The 19,254-nt window shown below is 44.0% G+C and overlaps 1 protein-coding gene across 1 annotated transcript in view; it reads right to left on the reverse strand.

Moving 5' to 3' along the window:
- cdh23 (cadherin-related 23) overlaps positions 1-19,254 on the reverse strand; it is a 153,491-nt gene that overhangs the window by 120,670 nt on the left and 13,567 nt on the right. The window contains exon 3 of the mRNA XM_084020696.1: positions 17,598-17,672. Within this exon, the coding sequence (XP_083876822.1) occupies positions 17,598-17,672 (75 nt within the window). The remainder of the gene's footprint in view (positions 1-17,597; positions 17,673-19,254) is intronic.

The raw sequence follows: 19,254 nt of genomic DNA on the forward strand, positions 1-19,254 counted from the left end.
TTTCAGGCGCGTCCTTTTAAAATAAAAAGGTACCTCTTGCGGGCACACGCATTAACTCGCGCCATCACCTCCAGTCAAACACACGACAAATTAAACTTTCCTTCTTCCGTCTTTGCAAATAAGATGGAGAGGAGTTGAAATGAACTCATCACCGCCTTCTCCGCCAGCGGTGCCGTGCGCTGCGTTAATGTCTACAGATTCAGGCTCCGTCTGGGAAGCCAGTTGGACGTGGAAATAAAGTGTGGCCCAAACAGAGTGCTTGGACCTCCATTTCCATACAAAGAGAGGTGTATTTGTTCAGGGGGCATATTTAATAGCGGAAAGAGAGGATGCATGCAGATAGTTTATTTTCCTGTAGGATGAAGATGGTCACGGAGAGTGACAGTAAAGTCTTTTCCCCAGGGAGGTCAATTAGACAGCTAGCAATACAAAACTAAAAAGATGGAAAGAAAGAAAAGGCTCACTGATTATGTTTGCAAGCCTTTGTGCTATGAATAAACAAACGCAACACATTCTCAAATTCACACAACTGCTGCAGATTAGTACAATTTACTTCTCCAATAATGGGTATAAATTACAACCGTTGTTCTTCAAAAGAGGTTATATTTGTCTGTTGCAAAAAGATAATTCATCGCACAGAAATTCTTACATTTTAATAGCTGCTTTGAAACAAGCCATTTACCAAATTCTATCTCATTTTCCTCTCATTTACCCTCTCTATTTGTGTGTGTGTGTGTGTGTGTGTGTGTGTGTGTGTGTGTGTGTGTGTGTGTGTGACATCAATAACCGTCATGGGGAAGAGAGCCGAAGACAAATAGTGCCTGGAGTCTGGCTTTAAGTGACTCCTGTGTTTCAACAACACACACCATGAGAGTCCTTGGGAGGCTGTGTATTAATCCAACAGATTTATGACTAAATCTGTCACGGATGAGAGGAGAACACCCTCTGCCTTTCCTTTAGCCATTCCTGTGAGAAATACACACCTCCCAGACACACATCCTAAATGTGTGTGTGTGTGTGTGTGTGTGTGTGTGTACACAGCTTTTCAATGAACAGGCTCTTCAAAGAAACATTATAAAACACACACACACATTTTTTCCCTCCACAAAAAGGTGTGAAAAAGGCCAATTCAATGACACACAGTTAGATGTAATAACATGAGCACACACACACATTCTCTGCAGGAAGTCTGTTATGGACTTTAAGGTAAAAGGGACAAGCACATTTTATTCAGTGAGCTTTTGTGAGTGTGAGTGAGAGATAAACGACCGTCTTCAATAGAAACAAGGCTATGGCTCACTGTATCTCATAAACGGGAGGAGCAACATGTTGATAGCAAATTGTTTATTTAAATCAAAAAACCACATTGTGCTTTAACCCTGTGGAAACAGACCAAAGCATAGATAGATTGGGTTCATTCCCCTTAGCTTGCAGAAATCATACCTTAAAGTAAAAGCATGTTTTAAAACCAAAGTAAAACAAGTCTGGCTCGTTGGGCACTTATGGAAATACTACAGAATACTTGTAAGTTTACACATCAGCACATTTGGTGTGACTGAATTTTGGGGGTCGACTCTGCTGTTTGAATGCGAATCCTCCCTCTCATCGTTTGCGCCGCATACGATGAGAGCCGAGGATTGGCTCTCTCGTACACTCGGATGCCGAGATGACGAAAACGCAGAGTGACAAGGCTGTGACTAACCGATCGCATTGTGAAAGTCGGAAGACAGTGAAGGACGTTAGTGGACAGTCGTCCCACGCGTTGGTGAGGAAGAAGCAGACCTGTCACTGCACATTCACACGCCGCTCCGCTCACGCCGCCATCACGCAGGACGCCTATTTGCTCTTGCCATTTTCTCCTCCATCCCATCTCAGCATTGCTGTTGCCCCACACACACACACACACACCCTCACACACTCCATCTCTTTTGTTTTGTGTTTTTTTTTGTCATCCACTCGTCACGCCCCGTCCTGCTTGTGTCCCCGACAGAGGGGACACACAGGCAGCGCTGATAGGAGTGGACAGGTGGCTGTGTGCTACTGAGGCTTCAGGAGTGACGGCTGAGCCGGTCTGGCCTGTCTTTGTCGCAAAAAAGAAAAACGCCCACACACACACACACACACACAACCCAAACAGCACCACTCCTGCCAACACGCCGAAATGTCCATCAACGCTGGCACTTTGTAACGCCTGCCCAATTCGTTCCTCTTCTTTTCCCGTCTTGCTCTTTTCATCCGGTGTTGCCACTCGCCACAGTTTTTAATCCCGTTCTTATTCTGTTATTTGCCTCCCTACACTCCCCCTCTCTCTCTCTCCCCTGAACGCTGGCCCGCTGCTGACCTCACCAGGGCTGACTATTACCTGAGAGTGAGCTAAATCATGGTCAGGTAATGGAACATGCCACCTTCATTGTGAAGCAACACACACCCACACACACACTCACACACAAACACCCTGAAACAAAAGCCACTACCTTTTGGCCTTTCCACCTTTTCTCTCCCATTTACGTGGTGATCATTTGGCTCGTGTGTTACTGAGGTATAGGGCTGATGTTGTTTCTGTCAGGCCCCGCGGATGTAGATGGGGATGTTGGGGAACGGCGGGAGCCGGGGTCAAGAATGAGGCTGTGGAAACTCAGAGTTGACCTCCAGTCCTGGCTGTCAGTGGAAGGGAGAGTGTGGAGTATTGCCTCAGAATAAAAGGGCTTCTTTCTCTTGACGAATGCAGCGAATATGTGAAGGCTTGGGAAATTAATTGGCAGCGGATTCCCCGTTTTGGACGAGGATGAAGAAAAGGACGAGGCACAGGCACTATTCCTCCATTTTAACTGTTCGTTAAGGTTGATGTTGGTACACTTTATTGCCAGCTACCAGTGCGGTTACATAAAATTACACATTTCATGGTGTATTAATGAATTTGTGACAGGAAATCTTAAAATATTGAATGACTGCTGAGACTTCACTTAACTCAACTGTCTTTAGGTTAACTGGGTTAAAACAGACTTTCTTCTCGTTTGATGAAAAGTTGCTTGATGCAGACTTTTTAGAATTGTTTAAATGAGACAGTTGTTTTTTCTAGTGATATTGAAAATAATATAAATATGATAAAGTGGTGAGTTTAGTCTCCATCAACCGGTGGGGTAGGGTGGATTGAATTCAATAGCATAAATGGTACTTCTTTGCCAAGCACCAGGGTTTTTTGGCAATGGCAAGAAAAGGACTTCATATAAAAGTAAATTTGAATTTGAAATACCAGCAGGTTTAACTCTCACTGTCATTATTCTGCAGCAATGTGGTTCCTGCGATGCTTGTGCTCTGGTTTGTTTTTCTCACTTGCCTAAAAAGCATTCTGGGCTTTGATTTATTTGAATTGACAGGGAAACCCCTGTTGTTGAAGAAGCAGGCTGTTCTCAAGTAACAGATGTTGCTGTTCTAAAGCAGAAAAGGCCTTCTGTGACAAAATGTTAAATCATGATACCTTTCCTCAATCATCATGGGCCACCTTGGTTCAGTGGCCCATTGACAAGTGGATGTAGGCCATCATCGAGCTGCTGCTGCTGCTGCTGCTTTATTTCCCATCCCATCACTTTGTGGTGGCGTGCTGATCGCCACTGGAATATATCTGTAATAGCATTTTCTCACCAGTCCATATGGTGTAACAGTTGTAGAACTGCACTGTGCTCCAGACGCCACACTAGCATGTCCTGGTCTGGTCCAGCTCATCTCACTATAGCTGTCTGATCGGCCAGGCAAGGCCAAGGCCAGCTGGACTTTATCTATATGGGCAGAGTCACTAGTGCATCTCTATCTTCCTCATCTCTCTCTCTCTCATGTCCATCTGCTGTGAAGCCCCTCTCACCCTCATTTGCCCCACTGCCAATATCTATTCCCATCTCTTCATGTGTGCATCACTTCCACATCCGCAGTTTTTGCCAGCTCCCTATCATTTATCCTGCTTCTTATCCTCCTTATCGTCCATCCTTCTCTCCTTCACCCCCTTTTTTTCTGATATATAGTCCCTGCATCCTACCTTTCTTCCTTTCTACCTCCCTCTTTCCTTTTCCATATCTTGCCCTTTTGTTTTGCATTTGCACGGCTCTTTTGCCGTGATCCCAAGTGATCCACTATTTCTAATGAGTCACAGAAAGAGAGAGAGAGAGAGAGAGAGAGAGAGAGAGAGAGGAAAAGACAGGAGAGGCAGATAGGATGGTCACTGTCCAAAAAGCTCGGCTGATAATGTGCTCAAGATGACCAGCAGAGGACTGCAATGCAGACATGCCAGAGTGTGTGTGTGTGTGTGTGTGTACTTGTTTGTTGCCTAAACCTGAAGTCCAGCATCCTCCACAGCATTTTCCCCCATCCTGTAACACGCCACACTTGTTTTATGGATTATAAATTAACTCATTATCTGAAGCGCTCATTAGCTTCAGGTCCTAATTAGCCAAAATTAATATTGTTTCCTGACAAAGACATTGGCACCGGCAAATTGGCAATTGACCTCCTTGGTCGATATGGAGAGAGGGACAGAGTGACAGGGGGGGGGGGGGGGGGGGACATTAAAAACTGGGGAGGTGCGAAGGAGAGTTGGGCAATGACAGCTGCTCTGGTTCATCTGTTCTGGACTCATCCCTCCCTCCCTCACTGTCCTGCAGCTCCTGAAGCAGACACGCTGCATCCTCATCTCTATCACTAAAGAACCGCGCCAGGTTTTAGTAAGAAATTAACAGTGTAGGTACAATACAAGCATGTTAAGTGTGAGTTTTTGTTGGTGTGAACGCAGCAATCAGCGGAAAATGAGCTAGAACTTGCTAGAATAACCAGAGTACCTCATTCACACAAGCCCAGGATTGGTTTGCAACTGGAGACAAACTATTGCAAAGTCACAAATAAGAGAGGGAAGGACAAAAGAACAACAAGGTGTGCGAGACAGAGAGAGAAAGAGGCAAAAGATGACAGAAGCCTATTTTATTCCTTGGAGAAAAAAAAATATCTGCGCTTCTAAGAAGGCCTGTTAAATGTCAAAACACCTCGGCTCTGTGAGATGAGAGAGAAGAGTTCAATTATACTGCACTCTCTCCAACCAACAACTTAACACAAATGAACACACATCGCAGACGCTTTCGCAGCCTATCACTGCAAAGCTTACATGCACAGATTTAGAAGACTGCACTTATTATCTTTTGATACCTTTGTATGTGTCAAACGCCAAATTGGCAGCATATGTATCTGTGCAGAAAAGGCTATGGTTAGTCGGCATTAGGGCTGTAACGATACACGTATCGAAGCTGAAATCGCGACACTCAGATCCACGAACCTGTCTCGCGCCACGAGAAGGCAGAATCGCGACACAACTTCCGGTCCAGATCAGCACTATGAGCTGTAAGTAAAGGCAGGAACACACCGGCCCAACCGTTGGACGTCTGAAGCGTTTGGAGAGGCTCGGACGAGGTCGGGAACACATATGTTTGGTGTGTACAGCTGCGTCGGAAGCTTTCGGAGCCGCGCGGACGTTGTCTGATCAGACTGAGCATACGAAGTCTGAGGAGGTGGGCTGTTGGATGTCTGAGCCATTGGATACTCTGATTGGCGGTATGCTAGCGAATCAGAGTATCCAATGGCGGTGTGTGGGCGGGGCGGAAGTGACGATGGTAAACTCCGTATTACTCGTTCCCTACTGAGACGACGTCTTCGTAAAATAATGAGCCCGAGAGCACACAACGCGAGTGTCACCCTAGCTAGAGTCATCTTTCCAGAAATGCCAAGTATTTAGTCCACAAAGGTCTTCTCGAGTCGAACGAATACTGAACCAAGACTGTGTGTGCATTGTTTTTATCTGCACTCCGTTCATTTCCTGTTTTCCTGTTTTGGAGTACTGGCACGAGACTAGCGCCACCCGCTGTTAAGGAGGCTTATTGCATCTCGCGCAAGCGCAGAACGTGCACGCTGCTGTGGTGTCGGAAGCACGTCGAAGCGGTGTGTACAACGCAACTTTTCTGCCGAACGGGTCAGACGAGAGGCAACAGAGTGGGCGGAGAATGGTCGGATAAGGCAGTTGGACGTCTGGGCGGTGTGTAGGGGCCTTAACACCACATTAACACGGCAGCGGTCGTTCGCTAATTCTCCGCCGTTGTTCGTTCACACGTAGCGAAGCACCGCTGGAGTAAAGACGAACCGCTGTGTAATTCACACAGAAAGCAGCGCAAAGAGACGTCCCGGTACACGTCATGATGATGACGTGTGTGCGTTTTCAAGGGGTTTCCCTGGAGTCTCCCTGTCAATCAAAACCCGACGGAGGCTAAAGTTCACTGAAGTCTCGGTCCGGAGGGCTGACCGTCGCGGACTTTAACGCGGACTTTACCTCGGTGAGTTAAAGTTTTTTTTGCCGGTGACAGACGCTGTTTATCGGGCAGAAATGTGAGGAGGAGTCGGTAGGACGGGCGGGAGGAAGGACGCTTCTCCACGTACAGCTGCGGTATTTGTTTCCCCGTTGCCAAAGACCGTTACAGTTACTACTTTACCTTAGTTTGGTTCTGCAACGTTGCTTTGTGGGACATTTCTCTGTAGTAAGTTGAGTGAGGGACCTGTGCAGTTAACAGACCATCAGATAGACACGCCCTCCATGCCAAATCTGCATCTTACATAAATCAAATGTTTAATTTAAAAAAATAAATAATATCGAAATTTGTATCGAACCTGTGGTCAAAAATCGTGATACAAACCGAATCGTGAGTTTGGTGTATCGTTACAGCCCTAGTCGGCATCAGTTCACAGTGAACCGCAGCATGCTGGAGGCATAATGAGAGCACAACCAGGGTGAGAGCCAATGAGTGAGCGGGATCATTCTCCACCAGTGAAGAAGACAAAGGGATCAAGACACCAGAAAACAACAAGCAAGCAGATTGAACCACAGACTGGTCTGTAAATGGGGGGGTGGGGGGAGACGACATTGTTTGTGGGCTCTCCACTTGTCAATTAATCCTATTTGGCACCGGCATGCTGGCCTTTATGAGAACAAATGTCAGCTTTCAAGACAAGGACGATATAACCTTTCCTCACAGAGTGCACACCAGCCTCAGATGACCAACGTTGATATTACCCTCCAGGCGGCCATTATGCCCGGATCCAGCACGTCACCCAAACTATTAGAATAATGGTTTGGTAAACTTGCCGTTCTGGAACTGATCAAACTTAGTGGAAACTAAAACACTCAAATTTGGAAACACCGTTCCACTAGAGTCATAAGTCCCCTCCACTTAAATACTGCACAAAAGAAAAAAGAAGTACATATTCAGCTAGTCTGGACACAAATCAGAAAATGACTGGCAACAACAAGGCGGTGTGAAATATGGTGATTAAAGGGCTCTAAATGCAGGCTCTGTCTCTCAGCAGGAAGTCGTTTTCAAACTATTATACAGAACATTATGCACGCCCTAGTGAGAGATTGTCCTTTTTAGATTTCAGCTCATTTCTAGTGGACCTGTAACCTTCGGATTTTCAAAGACAATTAGGCATTTTTTTTTTTTCCTTGACATTTCATGTTCCCACTCCCTGTTTTTTTTCAGAATCTATCTAAATTTCGATTCAGTCACGACACAGGGTGCTGCATGCGTGTTCGAAGGAGCACAGAGAGAAAAAAAACGAAAGAAGCAAACAGACTTGCGAGAAACGCACGCAGGCAAACACACACATCCCCCCCCCCCCCCCCCCCTCCTCACTCCGACAGCTTCCCTGCGATGGAGCAGGGAGAGGTGGTCGCTGATGTGAAACATCAATTTCCAGGTTAGCTGCTCTGCGTGGCTCAGGCAGGTATCAGCCGTGACCCACCTGGGCCCGATAAGCAGCTGCTAGGGAGCTGATCTGCCACCCAGCTATGCACCTCTCAGTACGGGAGAACAGAGTAACACACACTCACACAGACACACACTCACACACACATAAACAAATACTAAACACTCAATGAATTATAAGCTAGCGAAGAAGAATGGAAAACAGCAAAAACAGGCTTATTACATTTCCAGTAAATAAATGCTGTAGTGTTTGAAAATCCCTAATTTCTCAAAATGAGAGGGGGGGAGGGGGGGGTAACACACAGGGTACACAGTCGGGGGTTCAACCTCTTGATAACTTAATAATTACATTTTCTGGGACTGCTGAGATGAAAGCAGAACTGTCACAATAAAAAAACAACTAGAATCCCCATCAGAAGTATTGTGATGTTTCCTTTGATGATCCTGCATGTACTTTCTATCTCTCTCGCCCTCTCTCACAGACACAGCTGTACAGTAGACACATTTCATTTGAACCGAAGCTTCATTGGGAGCGTAAACGAGTGCGACCTAAACGCGGATCAGTGCGTGTGAGCCCACCCTCAGTCGGTCAGGTAATCTAAGCGCCGCCGCCGCCGCCACAGTGTCGCCTGTCAGCTCAGTGCTGGGCGGCCTGGCAGCGCCGCACAGCCTGGTGTCGTGCCACATTCCCACAGACAACTTCAATTAACTTTTACAACCCTGAGAAACATCACAAACACAGCCCCCCCCACATCTGTCCGTATTCTCACTCTGGTCATGACACAGCAAAACTCGAATGGAGGAGGAGACTGAGAGGTCACTGCTGCGTTAAGGTAGTGGGTATGAAGAAACACTAATAACGAGTCTGTGCAGATGAAACCAGAGACCGCGCTGAACACCCAACGCCTACAATGACTGCAAGCACCCAAGGGTGACCGCTACAAACCGGTCAAATGTGAAGATGCAAAAGGGCAAGGTGAGGTGTTCCCAGTCTGTAATCCACACCAGAAGAGACGTGTCCATTCGGCCAATCAGTGCCAAATGAGATCTCCGTCACACCTTTCAGTTCCTGAGGTGCTGAGAGGACAGCAGGTGGCTAAACTGTTCTCAGTGTGTGTGTGTGTGTGTGTGTGTGTGTGTGTCAATAGTGTCAGTGTCACAAACGTGGGAAACCTGAGAGTCTAGTTTCACACATCAAAAGTCTGCAGTATATTACTGAATACAAGTATGTATGATAAATACATTGAAATGACTACATCTAAAATAATCAAGAAACACCTTATGTGGGTTGTCTTTTAGGTTCAAATGTGACTTTTTTTCATGCTACCCATTCGTTTGTGGACTACAGTTTTGAAGCCTCAAGTTTGCAAGAAAAAAATCCAAGATGGTGACAGATAAAAATCCAACCAGTGACCAGAAGTGAGTATATGTACTGCAGAGGAACGTTGAGCCCCCCGAGCAGCAACCTTACTTTACGCAGGATTGCCGGTTCAATCCCCGGCTCCTCCTAGCTCAGACCCTGGTCCCTGAGCAAGACTCCTCACCCTAATTGCTCCTGAGGAGCTGGCTGTCGCCCTGCGTAGTTGATTCCGCCGTCGGTGTGTGAATGTGTGTGTGAATAGCTTTTAAGCTATTATTATTATTACAGTGCCTACATCTGAAATAATGTTACCAAAATGTTGGTATGAAACTACATTTAAATACTTTTTGCTACTTTTCTGTCATTAAATCAATGGGTCCTGAACTACCAAGCAGCATTAGGGGTTAGCGAGGTAACTTGGTCTAACCCTGGGTTTTTCCAGTCCGACAACAGTGGTTCGATTCTCACCCGGGCAGATCGCCACGGTAACGGATACAGAACACATTACCTGGAGCAGACAACTTTCGAGCTCACAGATCGACTCGTATATCAACACAAATAGGCAGAAGTTCAACTCATTATCCTGACTAAAAGAAACAGCGTTTAAAATGCAGAAAAATGCCCTGTGTGAACGTATAAATTGATACGTTTATAATGTCACTGCCCCATCTGGAGCCCGATAGATCTGACTATAAGTATGTGTGTGTATCCGGTTAAGCCAATGTGTGTGTTGCATTCTTATGGTGTATATTATAATATTTTATCCTTATTCTCTCAGCTGTAACCCTGGCAATGTGAAACTGCCTTGGAGGGGAAAAATGTAGATAAAAGGCTATAATAGTTCTACATAGTAAGAAGACTTCCATATCTTATAGTAGGGCTATCCCACATAGTTCAAAGCCTCATTCAAAATTTTGATATTGTACTTTGATAAAGATCAATTAGTAATTAGATTCCCGTGGTGGCTGTGTAGAGACACCAGAGTCAGTGTTATACATAATTACCACGAGGGAATGAATAACATATTATAAGAATAGATCTAGATAAATCTAAATTAACAGAATAAGCACATGTAAAAGAGTCAGATCTACTTGTGATATTACAAGTCTATATATTTACACTTTCACACTGTCACTGATTTTCCATCAGCTCCTGCTGCATCTGGTGTCAGTTTGAAGTGTGTTGCTTTTTGTCTGGATTATGCGTTCATTTTTCTACATAGTTTGTTTTATATTATAGTTGCACACCCCATACATCAGGTCGAGAATAATGGTATGAATATAAAAAACGTGGCCAATATTAAAGCTACATATATTATGGCGCCATGGACCATGGAACTTCCATGTTTAAATCAGATGCAAATCAAGTGGTTTGAATGTTAACTGCCTGTTAGCTGTTGATCTGCCCAGTCTGTTGAGAACGTTCTTGAAACATGTCAAGTTGAATATAAATAATTAGATTACTCCACTGCCATAATTGTATACAATTTAAGAGTGCACATGCCATAAAATAATATTCCCTGCAGTGCAGGCAGAAGAGCGAGACAGAGAAGTCAGATGGAGAGGAGGGGGGGAGAAAAAACGAGACGGAATGAAAATTATGTAGGAGAATGAGCAGGATGCTTAGCATTCGGTGGAAACTCCGAAGCAATGTTGCAATGAGAGGCCATGATGTTGCGAGCGTCTGCATGGGCCATAATAACACTAACGCATCGCGGGCCGGGTAAGTGCAGACAATATAGCGCAGCACAGCGTCATGATGGATGGTGTGTTTGCAGACAGCAGTGAACCGTGGACCCCATTATTTCCTGGGGGAGGAAGGGGGGGAGCAAGGCACCACGGGGAGAGATAAGGGATGATTGACTAAACCAAAACAGAGGTCCCTCATGGATGGCAGTGTGCTGGAATTATTGGGAAGCCATTATGGGAGTCAATGCAACAGCTCAATGACAGCGGAGAGCTGTCACGCCAAGTAAGAAGATCAAGTGTATCCCCGTCCTGAAGTGAGGTAGGGGAGGACGCTTCACGTGGAGAGAAAACTTCCAGTCATTAAGAATATCTCCCAGACAAGTCGGGACTCATCTCCCGCTGAGATCAGGTGCTTCACACCTCAACGGGGGGAGGGATGCTTCACTTGTGCAGCTGGTCGATGGGATTTATAAAAACTAAGACACAAGCAGCGTCACTGTCGCTTTCGGTCTTCACGCAGCACGCCAACTCAAACTCATAAACAGAGACAGATACGTCAGCAGCTGCCAGACATGCAGAAAGGACACACATCGCATTGCAATTTGGCTAAATGAGGGCTGAACGCGGGAACACGACGGACCTCTGAGCCGCCCCGCTCCCAATCAGACAGTAACAAATATCCGGAGCTCTTATCCTGCAGGAGTCCGCCTTGGCTGGCGGCCAACACCCCGAAACACTGAATCAACTCTCAGAGGAACTGCCCTCTCCTTCTTCTCCTGACAATTCCCTGATTACCCTTTCATTTTATCGCCGCTCATCTTTCTTTATTTCTACTTTTATGCTTCCGTTGCTGCTCGGGATTGTCTGGTCCGTGGTGGCAAAGGACAGGCCAGATATTCTTGGACAGCGTCTAAGTTTTGTATGAAACAATCTGCCAGCGTCACGAGGTAATTACACATCATTAAAATGTCCAAAAAGAAATTAAGGATTCACGCTTATGCAGATGGTTTTAGACTTTCTCCCCGATGAAGAAAACAAAAACATTTAAGGGGACGGAAATAGATATTGTGTTTGTCACTGCTTTAAATATGTTTCTTTCTCTAAATAAGTAACAAAAATGTGACTTATTAAATGTTACCTTTTATTTCTCACAGAGAAAAACTTAAATGTGTTACACATTTTGGATCGCTGATACAACAGTGGTTATGAGAAAAGTACATTGCAAAGTAAAATGGACACAATGTGAACAAAAGCAATAAATCAACCAGTGTTTTTAGATTATGAAAAGAGTGTAAATCACTACATCTATGTAGTGGGAGGAGCATGTGTTATGTTCATAGCCTTTAAATAATGGCCATGGAGTTTAAATTCACATATTTACTGAAATGTACTTTTTTTCTTTTACAGCATTGTGTTTTTAAATTACATTGCTTTCATTATATGATCACACCTGCGTTTCATTAGTTAAATACCTTGTTGGCCATTTAGTCTGGGTGATTTTCAATATGCCAACTTAATGCTTCCTTGCGTCTTCTCTCTTTAAATCGTCGTGTTTACGAGCACAAACAGCTGCCCACATCAAATTATCAATAACCAATATTATTGGGCACTAATTTGCTGTATTTCTTGATGTCATGTAGAAAGTGAGGAGTGTGTCTATAAACAATATACCATTCAATTATATAACATGTCACTCTTGATTTGTCCTGTATAACAAATCTCTATAGTGCTTCGTTTAATAAAATATATAAAGGCTATTATATTTATGAGAGATGCGCCGATCTGCCGGCGGTGCAGTGGCTAAGTCGCCGGTCGGGTCATAAAAATTAACATTCTGATTAATAGTGAATGGGTCGCGGGTGGATGAAATGATACATCATTTATGAGGAAAATATTAATTACATTCTCTAAAATGTGAACATAGCAGAGAACAGCGCTGCTGTCTGCCTCGGCTCTGCAGAAGACGGCTGACGGAGAGACGCTCTGCAAATTTAACACGCGAGGAACTTCATTGATTATTTCAGAAGCTGAAAGTTTAGTGCGGTTTCTTCTGCCTAGTCTACAGTTTGTCGCTTAAATGTCCCACAATATTCACTTAAAGTGACATTACTGCAGCAATGGAAATGTTTGTAATTACTGAAAGCAGATTCTCAAATCAATACCACGATATAACTTTTAAAAAAGCAACAAAGCCTCCAGTGACTGGTCGAGGAGGAGTGAAATATCTATGCTCTAAACTGGAGGAGATCATTAATTCGGATGGGTGATCTCTGGTAGGATCAGTCATCTATTATAGGCCTGAACATATATTTTTTTTTATTTCACAATACCAAACATCTTTTGAGCAGGAGAAAAAGCTTGAGCTTCAAAAGGAGCATTTCTTTTCTTCCTGAAGTCTTTGACATAACATTAAAAACAGCAATGTCGGCTCACTGGTGGAGAGACACTGGCACGGCATGTTTATGCATATTATTACCAAATTAGCAAAGGCGTGAGGTTCATTCCAAATCAAATGTTTTAATCTGAAAGCAGACATTGAAGAAAGCCTTAATATCAAGAAGCTGTCTTTTGGAGTTATCTCCCAAACAAACTTTAACCAACGATAGCGATTTGGACTCATAATCAAACATTTATACTTCACCCGCAATGGGTTTCGTCGAGGGATGAATTAAGAATTTGCCTATTAAAATCATCTCATCGTTAACAGAATAGAGGTCCTTGAGTAATATAACATAAAAAATATCCGTGCTGCTGCAAAACAAAGCTTCTATTTATCAAGAAGAATTGATCCGATCAGGAAATCAATTCACACTCAAACACCATCAATCTACAATAGCTAGCAATATAGTTGCATGCTGCTTTGTTTATGAGCGTGGCTAACGTAGCCGTAGTCAATATAGTGAATCAGAGAGCTGTGTGAGAGTTTGTCTACAGGAGGCAGCGTTGACAAGCCATAGTTAATGTGGAGTGTGCTCGGCAGCTGACAGTGGGGAATTGGCTGGGGAGAGAGTACACAGACATTATCAACGTTTAGGGGAAGGCTTTAATAAGTTGTTCCTTGGGGCTACTTCCTGCTCCTTAATTATTATTGAATTAGGAATGCCACAGAGCTTATTAAAAGTCCAAGGTATTTACTGTGGCAGTAGAAGAATGGGAGGGAGGCGAAGAGAGCAGAGTGAAAAAAGAAAAGCAGTTCAGACAGAAGGTGGATATTTTAATTGTTTAAACTGCAAACAGGAAGCCAAGATTCTACGTCTTTAATGCACAGGGCTAAAACATTTAAAACAGCTTTAAATCTTTGGCTGAAGAGCCCTGCCAGGTTTCCCTGCTGGCATTATCAGAGAAAATAAATTATAACCAACAGAATATATTGTAGTGTCTCTTTAGCCTCAATAAGAGCATCTATTCTGCTGAAACTTGTAGGTGTGCTACTTTAGAAGTCCAAACTGTGATGAAGGGCAAATAGAAAAATTAGTTTCACTTTCTATCTTGCAACGCTTTTCTATTGGAAGTGTCGTTTTGTTTTTGTTGAACAACAGACACGAGTGGATATGCATGACTCACAATGACTGAAATGGTTGAATTAATTTGAGTTAATGAATTGTCTCCTAAATTTGAATGTATAGAATAACTTATCCCATATAAATTAAAACTTGTTTTAATAACATTAGCCTAAGCCAAACTTTTGAATTTTAATCAGCCTTATGCTCGATTGGCACAAACTACAAGACATACACAATCCATCCCAGAGGAGTGAGGAAGTTTCTTATTTTTTGAACAAATGTTGTGTTCTCTCCACAAGTTAATTACTCAGTAGAGAGCTTAATCTGCCGAATCAGGGCAAAGTGGATTAGGAGACGAGAGCGTTTAATCAAAGTGTTCTCTCGGTCTAATTACACATCCCATTTCCTGACACAACACGCACCGTTATCTGCCACAGCATTTAAACATCAGCTCCTCTGTTTAGCTGCCCCCCCTAAGAGTGAACGATCCCATCGCCTGGTTGTGGTGAAAGAATGTGTGAAACGTGTGCGTACTCATGTTAAAATGGTAAAACACACATTTGCATACAGACGTGCAGAGAACGAACACGGACGGGGTGAGGATTCTGTTCTAAACACCATGAAATATGCTTCTTGTAAATATTGAAATGAGTCAAATGAGGCATCGGATCACTGCAGTGTGCAGCAGACCACTAATGCAGCCTAATCACGCATCATTCACACCAGTGGGGACTGAAGAGGCCTTTTGGGTTCACTTTAATTCGTATATCAGACTGAGAGTGTTGATTTTTGGCTGATTTTGAACACTGTAGTGGACTGGTAAAGGACAATAAATACTGTATATGTCAGGGTGAGGTCCTTCCCCACACCTTTCAAACACCTTGTGCCGGTCCGTGAACCAAACCCCTTGCCTGAGAGAGGAGCGGCTGTAGTCTTAGATCAAATATCCATGGTGTTTGGATGTGTTCCCTCGTCTATCTGATAAATAATCATGCTCTCCCGTCTGCCGTATGGAGCTGAGGCTACTGGCTCGGAGGCCATGAGCTAAAGTCACTGATCTGCTGCCTGAACAAGGCCAGATCCTGCACGTGCATGCAGACCGGTTAAAGCGAGTGTACATTACTCATCTCCATTACACAGGGCATGTGAGCCCCCTATGCTGTTACATCATCACCAATGCCGAGCCCAATAACTTCCATGGTAACTAAAAATCTAACTAAATGGTAACTCCAGCCATTCAGTTTGGGAGGCGCTCAATTATGTTCATCAAAGTCGTGGTGAAAAAAAAACCGTCCTAATAAAGAAAAGAGGAATGCATGAAGTTTGAATACGATTAAACTGCCTTCATTGTGCCCTGAAAGCACAATTTAACAATCTTTTATTCTTGGCACAGTCTTTGCACTGAACCTTGAGATGAGAAAATATGTATTTTCAATCTACCCTTTATTCAAATCAGGAGTAAGAGCAATGTCAGCAGTGAAATTGCTGCCAGGCTTCTCTATTAAGCCAGTGTGCCGGATGATAAGTAATCTCGGGTTTATGTGCGAGGGCGTTTGTGGTGAAAAGGGGATCTTAAGCTTTTCTCCGCCATGTCACGGCGTCTACTCACAAACATTGTGGCTCGTGGGAGTGTTTTAACAGTCTAGTCGGGACATTAAATCTACAGTCACATTGTGGGGACTGGCCTTCCTTTTGTGGGAAAAAATGCATGTCCCCGTTAACCCCACCCAATAAAGCTCCATATTTTAGAGTGAAGACTTAGTTTAAAGGTTGGGTAAAGGTTAGGATAAGGCTGGCAGCGGGTATAGCGTTAGGGTAAGTCTCCAGGAAATAAATGTACCTCAATGTAATGTCCCCAAAAGTCGGGTTAACACAACTGTGTGTGTGTGTGTGTCCATGAATCCGAGGGCCTCGTAGACGAGGACATCTGCTGAGCTAATAAACAATAATCTTGACAAATTGTCACTGTCCGATCACTCAGCCCGTCCTCATAATCACACCGCTGAAGAAGCCATCACAGGGCCGAGCCAGGGACATGACTGACAGCTCTCTGGACCAGCGGAAGGCATTACTGGACCGAAGCCCAGCTGTCTCAGGAGAGGACACTGTGATTCATGGCCAGAGGGCAACCTGGACAGAGTGGTTAGGGAAATTAGCAACACCACCCACCGGCACATCCATGCCCTTCACTGGTTAGAACAAGCTGAATGGAGAGGTTGGCGTTGTGCCAGAAACTGCTGGGGTCATGATGATGATGATGATTTACTGTAGGCTCTGTGGGATACTGTAACCTTTCCTGGCTGCAGTGCAAAACACACAGAGCTACTGATGATGATGACGGAGAGGATGCGGAGGGTGATGTCGACTGGCAGTGTCAAAGATGGAGGCTCAGTGCTGTATTTATTTATTATTTATTCATGACCAAGACAAGAAAAAAAACATCATAGGTGTGTGCCTGAGACGGCGTAAGCGAACACTCCATGAGTCAGGCGAGTACTGACAGAGACTGGCAGAGGTCATGTGATAAAAAAACAAACTTGGGAGAAAAATCAATCCAATATAAAGGATTTTAATTCCAAGCCACTGACACCCTCAGAGATGATGAAAAACCAGACATCTTCAAATTGCCTTGTCAATCACGACAACCAACACGAGGAGAGAAAAAATAAAATAAATAAGAAGGGGGGAATAATAGGAGTCAGAATCAACTATGCCTGGTGTACCATAAAACCCACAACTGTCCCAACAGTAGTGGGGAAAGAGCTAATAACACAGAGACGTCAAATCTTCCAGACAGCAACAACAGGATGTGAAATATAAAAAAAAGCCAGGTTTTTGGGGGTTTTTTTGTGTGCCAGCTACAGTATCTTACAGCGAATCACTGAGGCTCTGGAGTGTCCGTAGACAAACACATGACACATATGTTCTAGAGGACATCCACTAGCATCACTGTCTGTCTTTGTGACATCTCATATAGATAGATGGATATACTTACATATACACACACACACACACACACACACACACACACACACACACACACACACACACACACACACACACACACACACACACACACACACACACACACACACACACACACACACACACACTGTATACACAAGGGATCCAAGGACAAACAAGTTTGATGTAGTAAACAAGTTGACTAAAGCGAACCACAAAGGCAGCTTTACTCTATCTTCCTTTGGACAGCGTAGAGACATCAAATACAACATGCTGGCACACCACAGAGACTCACCGACTGGCATGTCTTCATAGATGAGAAGGTAGGTTGAGAAGAAGTAGTTCAGGAAGCGTGGTGGCTGGTTGGAGCCTGTGATGAAGAGAGAGACGAGAGAGAGTGGCAATTCAAATCATGTCCCATATCGAGATTAGCGTTTTCGTCATCATTTTATGTAAATCTGCATTATGACAATTATGTACATTGATTTTTAAGTATAGCCTGATAGCTTTTTTCCCCCTCCACATTCTCAGCAGCAGCAGCCAGTTATCTGATACGACACAGTAGAGCGGTGTACTCCTGCAGCATCTGTCAAGTGATCTTAAGGAAGTGTATGTTCAAAAGCCCTCCTGCAACGAGTGCTTACACTGAAGAACGCACTGATGCTGATGCCAGCCTGTGCACTACACACACCCTTGTTCTATCAGTTCATTCATACAGACTGTTCACACTGCACCCTCCCTCCCTCCCTTCCTCCACAAGGGGGCTGCAGCAAATCACTATGAGTGACTGGAGCAAATGTATTCAGTGTAAGAGGAGTTGGGACAGATTTTAAAAGTAAGCAACATTTTTGAGAGTTTTCAAAGTGGAAAATGGCAAAATGTTAACAATGATGGAGGTCAACAAGGAGAAATTCACGTATTTACTATCAGTTTATTCTCCACGACTAGCAGCGGTGCAGCCTGCGTACCTCTGAATGGAATACCGGTATCATCGTGTGAAAAAAATGGGTCAATAGCTCCGACTTTGTCGAGGGAAAATGGCTGGATTCAAGTTAAGAATCGGCTCACTCCACTTCTATTTTCTATATTTAATCCATCTCGACTTTCTCTTTAAATCTGTTAGTTTGGACACCTTCGTGTCAAATGTACAACAATAGTAGAAAGATAATAATCCAATATACATCTACTCACATCAGGGGGTGATGATAATAATGATGATGGGGGTTAAGTTTAAACTGATGGAACAAGTTTATGAAGTTCTCCACCATATCCTGAAAATGTTCCTTGAATCCCCGAGGGTCATCGTTCCTTTAACGGCCAGTCTGCAAGACATGCGTCTTTTACTGTCCTCTTGTGTAAGTGTTCGCCTTGTTCCCACCCGAAGGTCCTCTACCCGTTTCAGACTTTCTGGCTGTTTCACCGCTGCATGTGTATTGACTGCGTCTACGTCAGACAAACCTCTGCAACACATCAATCACTCAGCAGAGGGACAGATGCTTAACCTTGAACAACAACTCTAACATCCCCCCCGTGCAGGTATATTCTGGTCAAATTCACCAACGAAACACTAAACATTTTACACCGAGTTTTTTTTTTAAAGGTTTTACAAATGTACACTTTCAAAAGCACTTGGCAGCCACGCGGAGCATTATACCGCTGTCCGTTTTGATCACTACTTTCATGCTTTGACTTGAATTACATGGCCTGTCTGTAAGTGGAGTCATTCATGCCTCTATTGTTCATGAAATCAATTCAACATCACGGTCAAAAAGGTGAACCTTCCACAAAGTGAACACTTTAACAGGGTTTGAACACTCATTACTTTTACATGTTTGAAGCGTAGTACAATCAGGCTAAAATGACATTCGCGTCGTTCCGATTTCTCTGTAGGAGGGAATATCCTTCAAATAGGGCGTGTTTCAGGGTTAATAGTCTGCTGTGTTTGGGTACGG

Source organism: Eutrigla gurnardus, assembly GCF_963514095.1.
Source record: "Eutrigla gurnardus genome assembly, chromosome: 11".
NCBI classification, from domain to species: domain Eukaryota; kingdom Metazoa; phylum Chordata; class Actinopteri; order Perciformes; family Triglidae; genus Eutrigla; species Eutrigla gurnardus.